Source organism: Astatotilapia calliptera, chromosome 7 (genome assembly GCF_900246225.1).
Source record: "Astatotilapia calliptera chromosome 7, fAstCal1.2, whole genome shotgun sequence".
NCBI lineage: Eukaryota > Metazoa > Chordata > Actinopteri > Cichliformes > Cichlidae > Astatotilapia > Astatotilapia calliptera.
In genome coordinates this window covers 9,037,183-9,058,865 of record NC_039308.1, presented here as the reverse complement: position 1 = coordinate 9,058,865, position 21,683 = coordinate 9,037,183, and the positions used below count along the sequence as shown (strand labels likewise).

Below are 21,683 nucleotides of genomic sequence, written 5' to 3'. Positions count from 1 at the left end.
CTGCTGTTTCTGATGTCATTTAGAAGAAAAAAAAAAAAAAAAAAAAAAAAAAAAAAAGAGAATCTGCAATGTAAATACTCATGAAAGTAAAGAAAAACAATGAGGTGTGTCCAAACTTTTGACTGGTAGTAAATTTCATTTAAGACGTAAAGACTATTTTTAAACTTGTTGAATTAGATCAGATACCCACAATTAGAAAACTAAAATATTTCAACTCCTCCTAACATGGATTTTACAATTTACATTTTAAAATTTTAAATGAAAATTTTCCAATTAATGATTTTATTAGGCTGAGACTTGAAGTTGATTCAAATGGTTGTACTGTTATAGTGAAAGTAAAAAAAATAAAAATAAATAGAGAGAATATAATCACGATTCGACTGTTTCTAATGAATAGAGAACAACAAAACAAACAAAAACAAAAAAAACCAACTTTAACCTAACATGATTGTTTATGCTGCCCTTTAAATGTACAGCTGGATGTAATTTGTGCTTTTGATTGAGAATGGTTTGCCTTTGTTTGTTTGTTTTTTGGTAATTTTGTGTATACAAGTTGAGTACAACTTCACAAATTTGAATTCCTGTGGCGCTGATTCACTAACCGGAAGCTGTCATCTTCTCGCGATGTTTTTTGTTGTTATTGATTCGAAACATGGCGTCCGAGGTAGAGGCGGGCATTGCTACTGCAGCCGAACCTGAGTCCGGAGAAGGGTATGTGCGCCTGATGCAACAGTTTTATTGTATAGAATTTTTAGGTCATATTGCGGATTATATGTGTACATATAACCCGCATTAATTAGCATTAACGTTCTGTTTTTATCAGAAACAATGTTAGCAAACTGGCTAAACTTGCTAACTAGCGTTAGCTTTTCTTAAACTTACAGCTTAAACGCTAATGTTAGAGTTTAAGCTGGATTTATGGTCCCGCAAATGTGTCCATCCGCGTACACGTTTCCCAACATCTGCATCTGCAGGTCCATAATTTCCACTGTAGTACAAGCGTGTACAACACCGGAATAGAGCTTACCGGGGACCATTAAACCGTGCCAAAACCCAAATATCAAAAATTATAGTACGAGTAGCACAGAGTGTGGTTGCAGTGACACTTTTTTTTTATTGTTTTATGCATTCGATTTCTATTCAGGTTTAACTTCGCTTTTCTCCGTCGCTAGCTAACGGACCAACAACAACACATGCGAGAGTGTCTCATAGACCGGTTGTAAGACATTGCACACCGCCTCCATCTGACAGCATAGCTCAATACTCAGCGGCCATAAATTCTGCTTAAATTCCTGACCTACCGAAAAGCGTACGCAGACGGACACATAAAGCCAGTTTGAAAGAGAAAGCAGCTTTACACCAACAGACCCTACACTGCGTGGTCTGCTGACAAACGCGTAAAATCTGGAAATTATAACTGAAGACCTTTATGTGGAAAATAGCAATTTTCTTTAGCAGTATGCTTTTGATTAAAATAAAAACTAACAAAGGGTAAACAAGTGAGCATGTACTAGCTGAAATAAGATCCCTTCATGGATGGGTAAACTTTGGTTTTCCTTTAAAAAAAAAAATAGACATTTATATTATAAAGTTAATAGAAATGTTGTTATTGCAGTTCTCTTATGGCTGCTTTTGCATGTATAATAATTGTTGGATCATCTGATTTGTCCATTGATGTTCAGGGAAACTGCATTTGGAGTGCTACCGACCATGGAGACTGAGTCATCTAATGGCAAAGAGGTAATGGTACTGAGTTATATAACTGCTAAGGCTTTGTTTTGTAAATTCTTGCTTTTAATTATCTGAGTTTGATTATTTCAGGAGGCAGCTGGTGAAGGCTCAGAGGCTGCTGACGCTCTCACTGGATCAGGAGATGAGGAAAGTGGCAGGCAGCTGGGAGAGGTGGAGCTGCAATGTGCTTTGTGCATGAAGTGGTTCACCGCTGACACATTTGGCATCGGCACAGAGTAAAGCTATTATTCGGTAGCTGGTCAGTACAATATCAGCAGCTGTGTAACGGTCCTGACAGCTTTCATGCTCCAGTCTTTCTCCTCCTCTACAGGACCTGTCTGCCCTTTATGACCAATTATGTGTTTCACTGCAACGTGTGCCATCACAGTGGTAACACATATTTTCTCAGGAAACAAGCAAGTATGTGTGCCATGTGCTTTAACCAGCTAATAACCTTTCTGAAGCTTTAAGATCATAACTTACTCTGTGTTTTGAATGACTGACAAAGCGCTTTTGGTTTCTCAGACCTGAAAGAGATGTGTCTCACAGCTCTTGCTAACCTGACATGGAGATCCAGAACACAAGACGAGCATCCAAAGACCATGTTCTCTAAAGACAAGGTGCGTGTAACTGTTTTTGGCTTTTCCAATGATATTACACTTATAGGATAGCCATTAGTCTTATAAGTAGGTGTATCAAACTGTTGCCTTCCTATCCCAGACATAGTAGATGTTCATGGAACAGTTTTAAATTCTGAGTAATGCTAATCTTTACTTAAATTACTGTTGTTGAGTTCGTTTCCTGACGCGCACTGAGTATATGAAAACTGAGGGTCAGGCAGTAAAGCAGGTCATCTACCACCTAAAAGAGCCATCTCCAGCTCCTTCAATATTCCTAAGGGTTAAAGGATAGACTATAGAACTGTATTAAAGTGGGTGTGAATGGGTGAATGAGGTTTGTGTTATACAAATTCCAGTCCAGTTAATTTCCTAAATCATAATGGGAAATGAGTACAAACATGTATAAACACACACTGGTGGATGGTCATCTCAGAGGAGCCATGGGAGGTCAGACGGTAGTGTACCTTTTGTACCAGTTTTAAGCTGGGAAACATGTGGCCAGTTACATCAGAAGGGGAGCTGAATGTAAAATCCTTTACAAATAAATTAAGTGACTAAATTAAGTGGGAGGCAGATGATCCGCTGTGGTGACAACCTGTTAAAAGGGAGCAGGGGGAAGAATTCAAGCTTATGGACATTTATGTGAAAGAATTATTGTTTACCTTTTTTTAACTTGTTGAAGCCCTCCTAAATTGTAGGATTAATTAATTTTCAATTTTCCTTTTTATTTTCTTTTGTTACAGGATATCATCCCATTTATTGACAAGTACTGGGAGTGCATGACAACTCGACAAAGACCCGGGAAGCTCACCTGGCCAAACAATATAGTGAAGACGATGGTACAGTGACTGCTACAGTCCATTACACAGAAAATATAGGCAGTTATGCTTTAAATTCTCTTTTTTTATTAAAAAACAAAACAAAAGACAAACATGTCCATGTGAAGACAGCACAGTTAGGAAAAGAATCAGAATACTTTAATAATCCGTAAGGGAGTGATGTGGGTTACAGTTGCTTCAAGACAATAACAGTAACAGACTAAATTAATTAAATAGTACAATATATTACAAAGTTTAAAAATGTAAGAAATATCACTTAAATATACAAATAGCTCAATTTAAATATTAAGAATATTACAGAGGTGAAATATATATGATTGACATTTACCTTTAACCTGTTAAACTTTGTCATTTGTTATTTTACTGTAGAGCATGTGCAAAAGGGTGTAACTGTTGCAGTGTGCACTGTACATTAGATGGAGGAGTTGTACAGAGAGAGAGCCACATGGAAGGAATGATTTTCTGTGTCATTCAGTGGTGCATTTTGATAATCTCACTGTCTTACTGAACATGCTCCTGTGACTGGCCAGCCTCTCTGGCACCAACCTAAGGAAGTCCAGCTCCATCCCCACAACATTAATGGCCTTGTGGATGACCTTATTGAGTCTGTTGGCATCTGCGACCCTCAACCTGCTGCCCCAGCATGCAACGTCATAGAGGATGGCACTGGTCACAACAGACTCGAAAAAGTCCTGAGCATTGTCCACCAGATGTTGAAAGACCTCAGCCGCCTCAGAAAATAGTGTAGAGTGCAGTGATGTTTTTAACCCAGTCCAGTTTATTATCTATGTGTACTCTGAGGTATTTATAGAAATGTTGTTTAACCATTCTTGTAACTATCCACCCTGCTGCACTGCTATATCATGACCAGGTATCCTCATATAAATAAATATGTAATGATTATTGAAATGTTGTAGTATTAGTATTGAGTAGAACTTTTATTTTCCAGTGCAAAGAGCGCGATGTTTTCCTGGTGAAGGAACACCCTGATCCAGGCAGTAAAGACCCTGAAGAGGAGTACCCTAAATTTGGCCTTTTGGACCAGGTATTTTATTCTGTTATTTGTTGCACACTGGAGGGGCATTTGTTGCATTTTTTAAAAAATACAGTATGTAAAATATGTATTTCTTGTGTAGGACCTGGGAAACATTGGACCCTCATATGACACACAGAAACAGACTACTGGTACTCCCATGGCTGGTGGGCTCAATGGTAAGGGTGCAAAACAATATTCCAAACTGTAATAATGATAAGCACAGATTAGTCCTGTTATATAACATTGTGTGTTAAAGAAAAAGAGGCTAAAATATTTGCAGGTGGTTTCACACCCACAGTTTGATTCGTTTTTGGTTCACTTGACATTATTATAAAATAAACAGACATTTTGGATAGATTTAACAGCTGTCATCCTGCATGCAGCAACAACTCTCACAGTTGCACATGTAAAGATAACATTTCGGAGATGTCACAGCAGATGATGGTGCACTTGATCGACATTGACATGTTTATCATCATTAACAAGAAACTTATTGCAGGCATTATAATCTGGCTCTGGCTCAGCCAGCATATAATGTTTATAACTCTGTAGCAATCAGAATTATTGTCTGAAGGCCATGAGAAATGCCCAACAGATTTCCTTTTCCAAGTGGATCATTATGGCTGAAGAGGTTCAGTGTTTTTAGTGCGTATGTCCAACAGGGTTGGATGTATATTTATATCCATATATAAGTCACACTCAAGAGAAAAGAACATAATCAGGAGTACTCACGAATCAGAAGGAAAAGATATGATCACACAGGTGGTCCATTAATGTTGTGAAGGAGGTCATGCTGAACATTGAAGTGTCAGAGGAGGATGTTAGGAATGGGGTGAGATGGAGGCAGGTGATTTGCTATGGCAACCTCTCAAGGGAGCAGCTGAAAGAGAAGATATATTCATTAAATTGTTAAGAGGTCACTGTTATACTAACTGGGCAAAATGTGCAGAAGCATATAATAGCAACTTTTCTTTTGCTAAAAAATTGAAGCTTTTGCTCAGTTATTCCACTGTTTGTGGATTCATTTATTGGTTAGGTGTAATGTTTTCAGGTTTGGGGCTAGAGATTTTTTTTTTTTTTTTGAGCAAGTTAACCACCTTATCTTGATTGACTGTCATCCCTCTTGGTCACATCAGTGACAAAAAAGCCTAGCTTTTGAAATGACTTCTTGCTTTCCCGTGCTCTCTCCTTGGTCATACAAGCACTGAGGTCTCAGTGAAGGAGAGTGATGTACAGTGCGTTAGAGCAAGCTTGTGTTGATTAAAACTTTCTCTGCTGCAGTCACTCTAACATAAATGGTTTTTATTTTGATTGGGCTTTTTTTCACCATAGAACTGGATAAAATTTCCTTGGATACATGCCAAGGCCCTCCTTTTCAGGCAGAGTTGGTTAGGTTTCATTTGCACCAGAGTTTGACAGCTTTCACAAACTGCTGGCATCTATCATAGTAAACCCTTGATTACAATTTCCATGTCCTCCAGGGTTTGCTAGGGTCCAAGTGATATAAATTTTGCCATCAGATGGTGAGTGTGAGGGCAGGGCAGACCTTGATGTGCCTGCCTATTGATTTTTGTTTGTCTTCTCCCCCCTTTTGCTACCTGACTTGTCCACAGAGAAGTGAACATCAATCTGAGTGTAACAGGAATGACTACTTGGCCATTGTGTCTCTACCTTTCCATGTCCACAACAGAGTATAATCAAGGCGTAAGAGTGTGACTAAACTGAACCAAATGGGTTGGGTGTGAAATCAGCCTTACATGAATAATGAGCTGTAAACTCCCCAAACTCAATCAAATGGTGTGATATGTGATTCCCATAGTGATTCTGTGCATTATGTTCCAGGTGGATCTTCTTTCTCAGGTGAATATGTGGTGTGTTGGCATCTGGAGTAATTAGTGTGGGGTTTGTGTGTGTGTGTGTGTGTCATAACTTCTCTGGATAGAAGTTGGCCCAAATGTTCCAATCAGACTTTCCTGTGTAGCACAAACCAACCCAAACTGATCCCCAAAAAGCATCTTGAGGGCAACTTCATCCATATCCAGTTGTAACCTCCCTGTTTGCTCTCTGTATCTGTTTGGTCTCCCACCCACCTTCTAAAAAGCTTTTACCCTCATTTGTGAATCTTTCTTGTCTCTGGCTTGCTGCTAATGAGCTCTGAAATCCTTCAAAATCTCCCGACTGTAATGGCACTCTGCCCTTCCAAAGTGCAATGGCTGCAAGAATAGATTTTCATTTTTGATTTGCTATTGGCTTTTACCCAATGCTTATTAGCCTCATCCTCTTCAATTGCCTCCATCTCAAGTTTTGTGTCACAGGTCTGGAGCCATAAAATTACTTTAAAAAGATAAGCTCGACGGCAAAGGGAAAAAAAAAACTCAAAATGACAGGTTTTAGACATTTCTAGAAACAATCTATACAAAAATATCCTACTGTAGTGTGAAAAATTTATTATTTTCTCGCATTTTATTTACCGAACAATTGTGTTCAATAAATAAAATGGAAATTGTGAAAATAATGTCTAGATTAGAATCTTTAATGTTTGTAGTTTGTGATGATCAAATATTTTAACATCACAATGAATTTTAAAAATTAGTTGTTGTTGGCATTAAGCTGTACTTGCAATGGGATGTTTATAATATGCATTTATTACTTCAGCTCACACCTACATTCAGTGGTTAAACCTGTAGTTCACAAATAGCCTTTTTTCATTAGTACCTACTTGGGTTGGCTTGACATGGCTCAACTCGGTTTGTAGGGTTTCCAATATAAATGGTACCAGGTATTTTCTTTAGTACCACCTCTTCTGGGGTTCCAAGCAATCTGAGGCAAAAATCTGACGTCAACATACTTCGTGCCAATGATGAAAGTGTCTCTCCTTTGTGAAAATCAACACCAATTTTGAAACCCAGCAATGAGGGGGCAAAAAAATAAGAACACTGTGGTCCCAGAATCTGACAAAAAGCCATACACTGAGCAGCAGGTATACCGTTGACTCAGCGTTAGGGCTGCCACAAACGATTATTTTGATAGTCGACTAGTCACCGATTATTTTTGCGATTAGTCGACTAATCAGATCATCATCCATTGGACGTACAGCTTATTGCACCAGCAGCATCTGGTCTTATATAACTATCATTAGCTTACAGCTTGAAGTGTTTGTGCTAACTAAAAATAAAGACAAGATGGTAGTTTATTAATTTTTAATGAAATTTGCAGATTGTTTCGGTGAAGTTTAATAAACTCCTTGCTTTCTAAAATATAACAGGACACCGGAGTATATTATCCAGCTGTCTGCTTGAAGTTTATTTAGCTGTGCAAAAACTATAACTTTAATCTTAGCCAAACCGATTTACTCAGGAACAAATAAAATACTAAAGAAAGCCAAACAATAACATTTTAAGTTATCTAAGTGACTTATATATCATGTTTAACCTGAGTAGCGAAAGACAGTGGTGGGTTTGAAAACGATTTGCCGGGAGTCCGGTGTTCTCACGGCTCTAGTTAGCCTTGCCCCCGCCTAGCTAACGAGCTAGTGGGTAACAGACGTCTCCGAAAACGTCGGAGAGCTTTTGAAAATATGTGGTGTCTTGATAAACTGAGCAGATATTTGAGGTTTACACAGCTACATTCTCGCCTGAAAATATGTTAAACGTTTATTTTGTGACCCAGAAAGAATAATAGGAGTAAAGTTAAAACTAACTAGCTGCCGCCATTGTTGACAGCTGCGCTATGAATTCTGGGACACAGCTTCTTCTTCTTCGGGGTTTAACGGCAGCTGGCATCCTTGTACATGCAGTGCTGCCATCTTCTGTTTCAGTCCGTTATTACACCCTTAAATCCTACTACTCATTCCTGCGTCCTTTGTGATCTTACAAAGCTTCAAACGATGCGTCGACTATTAAATTAGTCGTCGACGATTTTGATAGTCGACATAATCGTGACTAGTCGACTAATCGTGGCAGCCCTACTCAGCGTCCTCCTTTGTTGTGGGGTTTGTGTTGCATGCAAATGAGTCACGGGACCTTCGACTATGTTGCTATAATGACCCCATGTACATTTGGTGGTATTCAGTTGTAATGAAAATGACCAAAACTGCAGATATGTGATTAGGTACTAGTGGAAAAGACCTATAATTTAGTTAAAAGTAAAGTCAGGTAAAGTAAAAGATGTCCAGATGTATATTGAACAACTGAGTAGCACGTTAGAATTGGAGACAAAAATTTGACTTAAAAATTAGAAAAATAAGAACTGAGTTATGTGCAGCTACTGAGAAGCCATCACTTGGATCACTAAACTTATTGATAAGTGGGCATGTTTGGTTAGTTCTTGTTTACCTTAGAGCACTTAATTCTGACTTTCTATTTGTGTTTGGAGGAATGAGTTGAATCAAATGAGTAGGTCTTGTTCCATTTAATTTACATTTTGCCAGACAGATGTGGCAAGGGCACATCAAAGAGGCATTAGAGGCTCATAGTATTTGGAAAATGCCACATAACTCATGGACTAATTCCTGCCTTTTTGTGTCTGCTGTCCTTCCTGTGTACTCCAGATGCTGAATAAGCTGCTTTCTCCATTTGTGTGTGTATGCTTAGTGGTGGTTTTGGCAATATTATTATAAAAAAAAAAGAAAGAAAGAAACAATAGTTGTATATCAAATAGTAATATTGAGCAGCAAACATTTGTCTTTAAAGTCATTTACACATATTTATTGCAACTTGTTTTCAATGGCTGTCTGTCCACAAATTCACTGCTGCTTTATCTGTACTCTGGCCTTTGGGTTCAGTTACACCAACAGCACTTGAGCTAAGTCAGTCATAACTTACTGTAACTTCTTGTGTAGCCCCGGTTCTCAAAGCAGCACATGTTAGATGTTTCACTTGGAGATGCACATTGCTGGGTATTCTTCAGAAGCATGATACCAGTCCTGATCTGCTGATGATCACAACAACTGTTGGGCTGAACCACTCACCCTTAAATAGCTTGCTCTATTGCACAGTCTGGACAAACGTGAGGAGGGAGGACCAGCATGTTGTGGCACAGATGCCCCTTAAATAGGGCTCAGGATGCTGCTAGACAACAAGTAAAGTGAGCTTGCAGACCCACTGGCACCTGCAGCCCCTGACTTGTATAAACACTGATAAGCCAACCCAGTAAATGAAAAGCTGAAGAACTTTGCCGAAAACTCTTTTTCCTGCACAAAAAAAGCATTTGAAATGCAAACAGGGCACATATTATTCTTTAGACAAAACCAAAGGAGACATGGAGAGATAAAAGGCACATATGAACCAATCACGTTAGGAAATGAATGCTCTCCCCTTGCAGAGGCCCAAATCACTGCTAAGTCTCCAGAGGCCATCTGGGGGCCCCTTTAAAATGTTTTCATTTTAAAGGGGCCCCCAGAAAAGGACATGCAGGATGGTTGGCCAGCTGTTTTATCCCCAAACCCTACATGACAAATAGTAATAGCAGCCCAGTAAACTTTAAATGTGCTTGTCAATCAGGTCTTAAAAGAATGACAAAAAACTACTCAAACCAGACATGGAAAGGGAATGTGACACCAATCCTCATTCTCTGTTTACAATTTTAAAGAGATCTGGTGGATCCCAAAGCATTTTAAATGGTGTTAAACCCTGTGGAAGGCCCACTGGGACTCCTTGCGTCAGAAAAGCTGGATGTCACCAATGGCATAATGCTATTGTGCATTCTACTGTTACAATTACTCTTTTCTGCTGTGCACTGGGCTAGGTCTGAGATATGACACCCAGCACTTAAAACTCCCTCCTCTATACCCAGCTGAATCAGACTACTAGGGTACCTGATGCTATAAGCCCCAGTAACAAATGCATAATCTGAAGGTACCCATTTGTGCAGGTGGTAAAGAATGAGGCACGCTCTGAATGCCTTCACTTTAGTAAAGGAAATTGAGTGTCTTTTAAACTGTCTACTTCCCATTACCCCAAACCTGTTGCCAAAGATGGCTGCCCCTCCCTGAGCCTGGTTCCTCCGAAGGGTTTTTCCTCTTAAAAAGAAGTTTCTCCTTCTCACTGACACCAAGTGCTTGCTCAAAGGGGTTCATTCGATTCTTGGGATTTTCTCTTTATTGTTGTAGGGTCTTTACCTTACAATATAAAGTGAGGCAGTTGTTGTTATGATTTGGTCATATATAAATGGAATATAATTTAATTGAGTTCACGGATAACCCAGAAAAGTTATGTTGTTGACAACTTTTTCTGTGTTTATAGAAATGCTCAGGTAGGTCAGATGTATCGTGACAGCAGTGACGCAGCCTTCTGCTCTGGACATGTGAGAAGGAGCCAGTCATCTAAAAGTATAGCTAAAAAAACTTGCCTACTGCCTCAGGACACTTTTGTTGCTGCTTCAGTGCAGTGTACAAAAACAATGGAACTAAGGGATTGGCCAAATGGCAGCACTGTGTACTTGTAACAGGCGCCTCAGATACCTGCTGTCAGGGTAAAATTATGTGTCCTACAGATGTAAACCAGTTTCCCTGGTGCGTTAGACATCTCAGAGATACATGAGTGACCATCCCAAATTTGTATGTTGTGAGTAAACTGTTCAGACCCTGCAGAACAGGGCAAATGCTGCCCTATGTTCACCAAATTTTTATAATCACCTTGATCTTTTCCCACACATGCCTTCTGTGACACTGATACCTCTTCCAGCAGCTGGGAATAACTGGTTTGCTGGTATTCTCTGTTACCACAGCAAGCCAAGTAATATTCAACCTGTAATGTAGCACATTTGCAGACGTTCTGCATATCTGTCCTAGCAGTGGGGGAGTTTGGTGCGCTGTCCTCTTTACCTCAAGGGGGAATGAAAATTTTATGCGTCATCCTCCTAGTTGGATATGAGGAGCTGTGAGGTGTTCTCATAGTGATCCTCATAATCTCCAGTACCTCATTCAGTGGTGCCACAGTGGCAAGGTCCATTTGTGGTTAAACTTCCACAACTCCTTGTCATCACTGTCAGTCAACATGTCAGCCCAGAGTCGACTGTTCCCTCAGGACTGCAGGAGGGCACTGTCATTTCTGCAGATTTCTGCACCAAACTAGTGAAAGAAAAGACCAACCTAGTAGTTAAGGTCAGGTTCAGTAAATACCAGTTGGTGTAATCAGACCTGAAGACTAGTGCCTGCAGTACTGCAAGTCTTTATATGTCCACCACACCTAGGTAGAGCTAAGCTAATGGAAAGCTAATTTAAGACGCCGGCCCTGCAATAAATTCTCCTTTCATGAATATTGGTTGAGATTGATGAGAGGGGAGAAAAGCTGACATAAGGAAAATTTCTTGCAGGACTGTGTGAGAAATTGGCATCTAAGTGTATATTGCCTTTGCTACTGTCTGGCTGTTTGTGTGCCTGTGTGGGTTCATTTGAATAATCTATCTTATGTTCTTGAAGGTGCTTTGGCCCCTGGCCCAGGAAAAGGAAGAGGTGCCAAACGTAAACAACAGCAGCAACAAGAGGGGACGGCTGCAGGAGCAGCTAAGAGAACTAGGAGGTACTAACGGTCCTGTATTATGATATTGCACTGTTGTATGTTCTGTCTGTTATGTATCATGTATAACAACTGGGAGGCTTGTGTTTATTATATACTCAGTTATCACTATAACATCAGCAAAGTTTATTTAAATGTGATGAATCAACTAATGTCAAATACATATTGCATAGCTAAGTTATAGCTTTCTGGCTATATGCCTGCATGATGGCCATTACTGTTTAAAGCAAATATAAAATATGCATCTTTGCTTACATTATATGATTTGGTGATGGCTAAAATCCATTTAGTTGGTGAGGTAATTTGGCAAACTGGCACTTAGCATTTCCATTCTGGTTGAAGAATTCCTCAAAGTGACAGGCATAATGTCCAGGGGAAATACTTTGGGACAAAGTCAACATAGGCTTTTTTTCTTCTTTTTCCCCCTGATACACAGGCAATAGGTGAGCATTGATCAACCAGCTTAGTTTATGTTTGCAGTTAAAGGCAACCAAGGGAGTTTGATTTCGGAGTCTATTTAAGTTTTAAGGTTTAGGTAAGTCTATTCAGACACTGGGCCTCATTTATTAAAATTTCTGAGGAAATGTTCTTACCGTGTGCAAAAAAGTGGATTCCACACAAAATTACTGTTGAAATGATTAACTGCACATACTTGGTGCAGTTAATCATACATCTATTTTGTTCTCACCACATGCATATCATAGTAAATCAGAATCATTCAGAACCAACAGCCTTGTGCACTCTCCATACAATTTGCATGTTGCCCTGCCTCCATTTCACAATATAAGTACATACTTTTGAGTGATGTTGTTGTAAGAGAAGCCTGTACCTCTAAGGCAAAATATAAGCAAAAAAATCTGTCCCAGAAAATTGAATGGTAGTTTTGCAGGTCCACGTAGACAGCCGGAAGAAACTGCTTTCCAAAGTGTAAGTGACAGTCATTTAAAAATAATAATAATAAAAAGCAACACTTGGGCTGAAAACAGTGCATGAGTGATTACGGACTTTGTGATGGATGGCGATATCATCACCCTGACTGCAGGGAATATACTTTCTTCTCACATGTTCATCACTCTTACTCTTGTCTGGATTATTACCTAGTCAGCAGCTCACTGTTGAGACACTGTTTCAGACACTTAGATACACCCAATAGCTGTCAGCGATCATGCTCCTGTGTCTTTAATACTAGTAATTAAGAAGGTCATTCTGCCAAGTAAAAACTGGAGATTTAATAAATCATTGCTTAAAGACGAAAGAGAAAGAAGAAAAGAGAAAACAAGTATTCAAGAATTGGAGGAAACCAATAAATCCTTTTCATTTCATTCATTTGGTTGATTCTCAATATGATAAACTTCTCAGATTAGCTGGCAGGAGGTCTTATCATCTTTTTGAAGATGCCCACTACTTTTGAGGAGACCACTCTGCAGGCAGGAGGATCTGCCAGAGGTGGAGGGGCTGGATGGGCCTGGACCCCCCTGTCCTTGTTGGATTGTGGGGAATTTATTAAAAAAAAAAAAACATAGCTTGTGGGCATTTTAGTTATGGATATATAACAAATATATAGTTATATAGATGTCATAGTTATCCCTATGCATTTTTCTAATGCAAATCTATTTTGTTCCTCATGCAACTTTAACACGTGCATGCTACCATTAAATTACAACTGGTCATTCTATCTCTTTGCAGCGACCCTCTGTTCTCTGCTCAGCGGCTGCCTCCTCATGGTTACCCACTGGAGCACCCATTTAATAAAGATGGCTACCGTTATGTCCTAGCAGAACCAGACCCGCATGCTCCAGACCCAGAGAAGCTCGAGTTGGACTGTTGGGCAGGCAAACCCATACCTGGTGATCTGTACAGAGCCTGTCTGTATGAGAGAGTGCTGCTGGCCTTACATGACAGAGGTATGGGTTTCAAGGACGTTCTGTTTTCTTCGTATGAACAATACTGCGCACAAGACTTGAGCCACCCTTGAGTTCATTGTATTTTGTTTGAGGCAGTTTATTGAAACACGGACAACGAAAATGTAAATTCATTATATGAGGCAGAGTGTAGAATGTCAAGAAGTTTGAAAGTCGATATATATCTTTTTCCTTCAAAACAGCCTGAACTCTCTTTGGCAGCTTTTTTTGTTATTCATTTTCGCAGTCCTCGGGAGTAGTTTATCAGGCATCTGATGCAAAATTGTTACCTACAGTGAAATTGGACCCCTTCCAACCAAACATGCTGTTGAAACCACAAACATCATATTGGAAAGACAATGTGATGTTTGTGCTAAAGGAATAAGGATCACAATATCTTTAGGGGCAAAAAGTGCCTAAAGATATAACTGAAAATTGGTCCTTTGCTAAGTTTTCTGTTATGCTTGGGCACAACACTGAATCATCCCTCAACTTAGAAACTAATGAATGTTTGAATCATTCATAGGTGAGTTGCTTAACAAATTTTCCTCTGAAAATTTTCTAGTACAAAGACTGAAACTGAATCCAAAAGTAGTTAATATCTTGATGTTCAGAAAGTACAACTGTTGCTCAAAACCACTTTTAAAAAACAAATTACAAAAAAGTCCGGTTCCTTGAACACAAAATGGAGTGAGGTTATAGGTGACTCAAGACTTTTCATGGCACTTTACTTTATGCTGTGTATGAATAAGTATGTTTATGTTGCAGCGCCTCAGTTGAAGATCTCTGATGACCGCCTGACAGTGACTGGGGAGAAGGGTTATTCAATGGTCCGAGCTTCCCATGGCGTTCGGAAAGGCGCCTGGTACTTTGAGGTGTCTGTTGATGACATGCCTCCAGAGACCGCAGCCAGACTTGGCTGGTCTCAACCACTTGGTCAGTAGTGCTTTGTACTCATACAAATATGATTACATTTACATCTACAATATAGTTTGTGTACAGAGTAGGGCTGGGCCATATTATACCGTTCACGGTAATACCGGTATAATGTTAGGCAACGATAGGAAAATGAAATATCGCGATAGAATGGGAGTAAAACGCGCATGCGCAGTGCCTTTGTTTTCATACGCACATGGCCGATTGTTGAGTGAAACAGATGAACCAGAATTGGCTTGTAAAAATGGTGCAACTTCAGTGATGTGGAACTGGTTTGGTGTTTGTCCGTCAGATACACGACAAAGCACATTTTTTTGCAGAACATGCAAGCGGGCTGTCGTTATTGTCGTATTTGTCGGACTAAGATGCTGGGAGTAATCTGGGTCCTAAACTCCGTATGCTTCAGGTCAAACGAACACTGCAGCATCACCAAGAGTTAACTGTCTAAATTCTTTCATCTTTAATAAAACGATCAGCATTGCTGCTTTACCAGGTGTAACTATGAAGTTTAACTTCCAGGCATCCATGAAAACAAAATGTATTACATTTAACGGAGTTAGAAGTTAGCAGGAAGTTAGCGGAAGTTAGCTCGCTAGTTTCGCTAGTTACCTAAGCATGATATTGCATGTTCTGACTGAGAGTTTTCTGAAAAAAATCAAACGTACAGCTCTGCTATCACTTCCAACATAAATGAAGACAGGAAACTAAACAGCAGCGACGTTTGTAGGGTTACTGAAGTTGGGCTAGCTGGTATATAATTATATGCTACGTGCTCGCTAGCGACACAGCTATGTTAGCATAACATAAACAGTGAAGCTGGAGGACGAACACTTAACACTTTTCCACTTATAAAAGTTAACGTGAAGGTTCCTCATGGTTAGAGACAAATGCAATCGCATGGCAGGATGCTGTAAACGGACCAAACTTCAGTCAGGAGAACAACTGAGATAATCCATCCACAATACGAGGTTAGTCATTAATATACTGCAACAACATGGGAATAGAGCAGCTGCCAGAGAATTCAACATTAATGAATCAATGGCACAGAAGTGGAGGAAGCAAGAAGAATGAGTTTAATAAAGTTTGATTTATCTGACTGCTTTGTTTCGCTTAATGTGCCTTATAATCCCGTGCACCTTATGGTCCGAAAAATACGTACTGCACGCTGCAGTTTAATGTTGGAAAGCACCTCTTTTTAACTTCAGTGGATATTATACATGGTTATGCTCAGGATATGTCAGCACATTTCTACTGGAAATGCCTTTTGGTTAAACTTTCAGCAAGGAATTTGCATTTGCACTGTTAAATTTTTATAAAGCTTTAATGTACATAAAAACCAGTTTCTTGTTTAAGTGAAAATAAATGGAAGGTTGTCTTTTTGCGCTAGTAAGGTTGTGGAGTTGTATTTTGTCTCGCATCAATTATATCGTCAGTTATATCGTTATCGCAAATTTTCAAATATATATCGTGATAAATATTTTTGGCCATATCGCCCTGCTCTACTACAGAGTAGAAAGACATATACAATGGCATTAAAATAATATATAATTATAAAGTCTCATCAATTGACTGTAGATTAGATTAATAAGAGTTTACAAGGTTATCATAGTTCAGTAAAGCTAAACTAAAAATACAAACTTGGGTGTGGAAAGATATTTTTCTTAACTTGTAAAAGAATAAAAACAAATTTAAAGAAAATTATATAGTGTATCTGAAAAATTAACTAAAAGAAATGTATATTTTGTGCATTGAGGCAGGAATGTCATCACTGTGGGTCAATATCATTTAAGTGTATTGTGATAACCAGAGCCTTCATTCTGATTTAAAAACTAAAACTATAGAAACAATTGTTTGTTACAAAAACGAACAAATTGAAAATCAAATTTTAATACAGAAAAAAATGAAATGATGGAAAGAAAAAATAATGGCTTATATTAGACCTTTAGATTTCCCTTAGTGATGACATTTTGTCACAGTAGTAATCTTGCTCAAAAGGACCACAGATTCAGGTTTGGGTCGGTCAGGTGTGTGCTCGGCTGAAGAGCAAGTGGGACACTCCGTTCATTAGACTTATAGCTGAACTGCCAAATCAGGCTCAGGCTGTTTAAAGTGAGGCTAGGGTGACGTCTAATGATGGTTTGCAGGGTGCCAGGAAGATTTTATGGTGTTTAAGGCCCTGGGGTCTTGTCCTCTGTGCATGGTGATGTCTGGGTCTTCTGTACTCTTGAGGACCCATGCAGGGCTCAGATCTCCTGGATCTCTGGCTTCTCACTCTTATCATGATTGTTATGTAATAAATATATTAATGTGAATAGTATTTATTTATTTTTTTTATTTATTTATGTTTAAGGAAAAGAAATTGAGTAGCAGGAGAGATTTGTAGAGCTACCCTTGACAAAGCAAATGTGTTTGGCACATCAGAATTCAGTTTGCCTTTGGGCTCTCAAAGCTGTGCTCCTGAGATAGTAATTATATTGGGGCTACCTGCTGTTACTGCCGATCTAATGGTAAATGGCCTGTATTTGTATAGCGCTTTTACTACAGAGCTATTTTCAGTTTTTGGACAATAAAGATTAGTTGTATATACATTAACATGTTCAAAATGCACAACATGTACATTTAATGTTGGCTTTGGCTCAGGAGGCAGAGTAGGTCACAAGACTGGCAGGGATATTAAGATACTAACCCCAAATTGCTCTCCATTGTTTCCATCGGCGTGTGACTGTTGGATAGAAAGCACTTAAGCATAGAAAAAAAGTGGTCAGTTGATCATTAGCACCTGTTTTTGTTTTTATGTGCATTAAAGTTATATAAAAATGTGTACATAAAATCGTTTCCAGGTCAGTAAACACACCCAGAATTCATAAATAAAGCACACGGGATTATAAGGGGCACTGTCGATTTTCAGAAAAATCAAAGGATTAATTTTAAGTGTGCCGTATTTTCCAAAAAACACGGTAATAACGACGGCCCGCTAGCATGCTCTACCAAAAATAGTACTTTGTTGTGTATCTGACGGACGAAAGCTAAACCAGTTCCACACTGAAGTTGCAACATTTTTACAAACCAATTCTGGTTCATCCGTTTCATTCAACGATCCGCTTTCGTCCGCCATGCTTTTTCTGCCATGTGCCTATGAAAACAAAGGCACTGCACATGCAAGTTTTACCCATATTCTATCACGATATTTCATTTTCTTATCGTTGCCCAACATTATACCAGTATTACCATGAACTGTATGATATGACCCAGCCCTAGTGTATACTGCGTCTTATGTAGTGACTTCGGGGACAGCCTTCAGCCACCTCTGTGGCTCCTAACTAGATGGGAGGCTAAGAAATTCACAAACCTCAAAATTTTTCTTTAATGAGTATCTGCCATTATTATGTATTGATATATACATCAGAACAGGTCCTCTTTTTCCTTTCAGCTTTAAGGTTTGTTTGTCCTTACTCATTTTTCAGTTAATATGTATTCCCTTCAATTTAAATAATAAATTGTGTTGTCACTCTTTACCAGAGTGGATAGTGGATATCATTCTTTGGCATAATCTGGCAGCCCTAATATAGAGTTAGATACTCAGCTGCTTTGACAAAATGTTAATACCACAATATCTAACATGTTGGATCTTATTTATAACTTAGGTAACCTGCAGGCGCCTCTGGGTTATGACAAGTTCAGCTACTCTTGGCGCAGTAAGAAAGGGACGCGGTTTCACCAGTCAATAGGAAAACATTATTCCTCAGGCTACAGTCAGGGAGACACACTGGGCTTCTTCATAGAGCTGCCTGAAGACACAGAGACAGCGAAGGCTCTGCCTGATACATACAAGGACAAGGTAACTGCAGCTACATCAGCTGCACTTCTGATTTCTTCTTGTGTTCAGCATTGCATTTCTGTCACATGCAGTTGTATCAAAATGGTCCCAAGAGCTTGGCTGTGTTTCATTTGTCCACCTCCCATGTTACTTATACAAGAGAGATAAATGCCAATCAGATTTATACCACTGGATACCACTGCCAGTATTTTTTAAAGGAACAGCAACTGTTGGAATGATAGATGTGTTCCTCTGAGCCAGAATTTGTGTTGTAGAAATAACACAAATTAACAGTATTATTACTAGGCTGGAGTAAATAAAAATAAATAAATAAATAAAATAATATATTGTAACGACTGTGGGTTTGGGGAGCTGACTGGCTAAACTGCTCACTAGCTAAACGGCTAGCGGGGCGCTAGCAGCTATCGCTAAACCTCGCAATGAATGGAGAGCGCTCGTGCCTCGTACACCGCATGACCCCGAGCGTCTCAGCAGCAGACTGGTAATCCCCGAATAACCCAGCAGGAGGCAGTAGTGGTTCACCACGGGCATTTATTCACCTTTTTTAACAGCCACGTAACACTGCTGACACCGAACCCCTATCACGCTCCCACCACATAGAGTCGCGGTGTCAGCCAACCATGCCAATTCACCCCCCTCCACAGAACACACATCAACTTCACTGTGGCTTACATTAACATAACACTAACACAACATGCAAATCAAACACATATGAACTAGCAGAACGATAGAAAACACAGAGACAACACAATACCCAGAATGCACCTGGCTAACAACCCCAGCCAGGTCATTACAATATATTTGTGGTGGGGCGTGGTTTGCGGTGCCGTGCGGACGCACCTGCACGGCATCCGCAATCACGCCCGCCGTGTTAAAACACGGGGACTCAGGGGTTGGTGTGGGTGTGGTGTGACGTGAATTAAATAAAGTTGGCTCTGAACGTTGCTCCGGGGTCCCGCCGTGCCTTATTCACGCCACATTGGTGCCGAAACCCAGGAGGCGGCACGGCGGGTCCGTATCGGAGCCAGGGAATGGAGGAGCTGGCCCGGAGGGTGGCCGAAATGGCGGCCGCCCAGTGGGAGCAGGCGGCGGAGGTGCGTCGCCAGCAGGAAGAGCTGCAGGACCGGTCCGAGCGCCACCTGGAAAGGATTGGGGAGCTGGTGGCGCTGCTCTGGGCCTGGGCGCCACCCCTACAAGTGTGTCCCGAGGACAGTGAAGCGGTGGAGGAGCCGTGTGGGGCACCTCGGCAGCCGGAGGTGGTGGACGAGTCACGCGGGGGTCCGAGCCTGCCGGAGGAGGAGGAGCAGCCGGGTGAAGGGCTGCTCCTGCCGGGAGCGGTGGAGGAGCCGCTCCAATCGGAGGCGGAGGACGAGGCGGGCGAGGGTCTACACCTGCCGGAGGAAGAGGAGTCGCTCCACCCAGAGGTGGACGAGGGGCTGTGCCTGCTGGAGGCGGAGGCGCAGTGCGGGGAGCCGCTCCAAACGGGAGTGGCGGAGGCGGTGGCGGAGCAGCTGTGCGAGGAGACGGAGGTCCCTGCTCCAGGGCAGCCTGCGCAGCCAGAGTTGGAGGCAGAGGAGCGGGACAGCCCCGCTAAGCCGGGGGTCGGCGGGCTGGCTAGTCCAGCCTCGCTGCCACCAGTCGATTCTGCGCGCCTGACGTCTGCCCAGCTGCCTGGGTACAGGAGCTCACGGCCATGCCTGTGGGGCCGTGTCCGCTTGCTACGCGGCCGACCTCCGGGCCAACTTCGCCGTTGCCGCTGGATGCGCGGGCGGCCACCAGAATGGACGCTTCCCCGTCGCTTGGGCTGGGGCGCCGATGTTTTGGGCCGAGTCTCGCCCCAGTTCGCGGGGGGGGGAGTAGGTTCGGCCAGATTGCTCCCCGGCCTCAATCGGGCGATGGGGGTATGTGGTGGGGCGTGGTTTGCGGTGCCGTGCGGACGCACCTGCACGGCATCCGCAATCACGCCCGCCGTGTTAAAACACGGGGACTCAGGGGTTGGTGTGGGTGTGGTGTTTTCATGTCTTTCTTGGACTAGTTGGATCTAAAACCAGTTTCTCTTTTCAGGCACTAATTAAGTTTAAGAGTTACCTGTACTTTGAGGAGAAGGACTATGTGGACAAAGCAGAGAAAAGCCTCAAGCCAATGAGTCCCAGCAGGGTTAGAACATTTTTTCAAAATTAATTCCAGTGGAGAAAACCTACTGTCATTTTCCACTACCTACCTCTTATTGGCCCGGCTCTTGTTTTTCAGATGATTTTCTACAAAAATGGAGTGAACCAAGGTGTTGCCTTTGAAAACCTGTTTGAGGGCATCTACTTCCCTGCCATCTCACTATACAAGAGCTGCACAGTGAGTACACATGCACATTTGATGATTTATTTGATTTTAAGGTTGGAAAGGGGTTTGTTTTTTTTAAGTATACCCTTACCTCTTCAGGTTTCTGTCAATTTTGGACCCCACTTCAAATACCCTCCAAAGGATGTTAAGTACCAGCCGGTGAGAGCTTCATACCTTTTAAGATTCCCAACTTTCTCCAAATGATCTTGAAACTTCCTCTGAGTCATTGTTTGATTACTTTCAGATGAGTGACATGGGCTGGGGAGCTGTGATCGAACACACTCTGGCTGACATGCTGTACCATGTGGAGACTGATGTGGATGGACGACGTAGTCCTCCATGGGAGGGATGAAAACATTGAACTGACTATACACACACCCCTGAGTCAAAAACGTTGTTCAACCTTTAGATAGCCAAAATGAAAACACTTCATGCCTGCAGTAAACTGTAGGTCAAATAAGCAGCATTTCAGCTCTTGCAATATTAAAATATCGTCAGCAGTATGGGCTGAATGAATTCTTCCTAGACATAAAACATTTAAAATGACACCGAACTGCATATCATTGTTACCATAGGGCGAAGTTCCATATCAGGCTTTTCTGAATTAGTTTACTTATGGTGCTCCGGTTTCAAATGTGTATAATTTAAAGTTGTTATGCTTTAGAAAGGTTTTAGTTCAACACATTTTTGGCACCATGAAGTTGTGTGTGTTGTTGCAGCCAAACAGAGCCAATTCACCATTTCACTTATTGTCTAAATGAAAGTCTTTGTTATTGTCTCTTTTGGGTGAATTTTATTTGTTTGTGTTTTTTTTTACACTGGGTTAAATTTAATTAAAAAATCCCACATCCAAGTTGATCTGATTAATTAAATCTGTTTTTTGTTGAATGGTCTTTTTGGTTCACCTAGCCTTTTTCTAAGGAGCTGC

At 40.9% G+C, this 21,683-nt stretch overlaps 1 protein-coding gene across 2 annotated transcripts; it reads left to right on the top strand.

Annotated features, from left to right (window-relative positions):
* Positions 1–608: 608 nt before the first annotated feature.
* On the top strand, positions 609–21,643 carry ash2l (ash2 like, histone lysine methyltransferase complex subunit). Of its 2 annotated transcripts, XM_026172900.1 has the most exons (17): positions 609–711; positions 1,683–1,740; positions 1,822–1,967; positions 2,063–2,151; positions 2,257–2,351; positions 3,095–3,190; positions 4,140–4,235; positions 4,327–4,402; positions 6,069–6,086; positions 11,647–11,746; positions 13,430–13,647; positions 14,413–14,580; positions 18,225–18,418; positions 20,483–20,575; positions 20,669–20,767; positions 20,855–20,914; positions 21,000–21,643. In XM_026172900.1, the coding sequence occupies exons 1-17, from the start codon at positions 653–655 to the stop codon at positions 21,105–21,107; spliced, it is 1,773 nt and encodes a 590-aa protein (XP_026028685.1). In that variant the 5' UTR covers positions 609–652; the 3' UTR covers positions 21,108–21,643. The 2 variants fall into 2 exon arrangements, with proteins under 2 accessions (XP_026028685.1, XP_026028686.1); XM_026172901.1 differs by lacking the exon at positions 6,069–6,086 and having other exon boundaries at positions 610–711.
* The last annotated feature ends 40 nt before the right edge of the window (positions 21,644–21,683 follow it).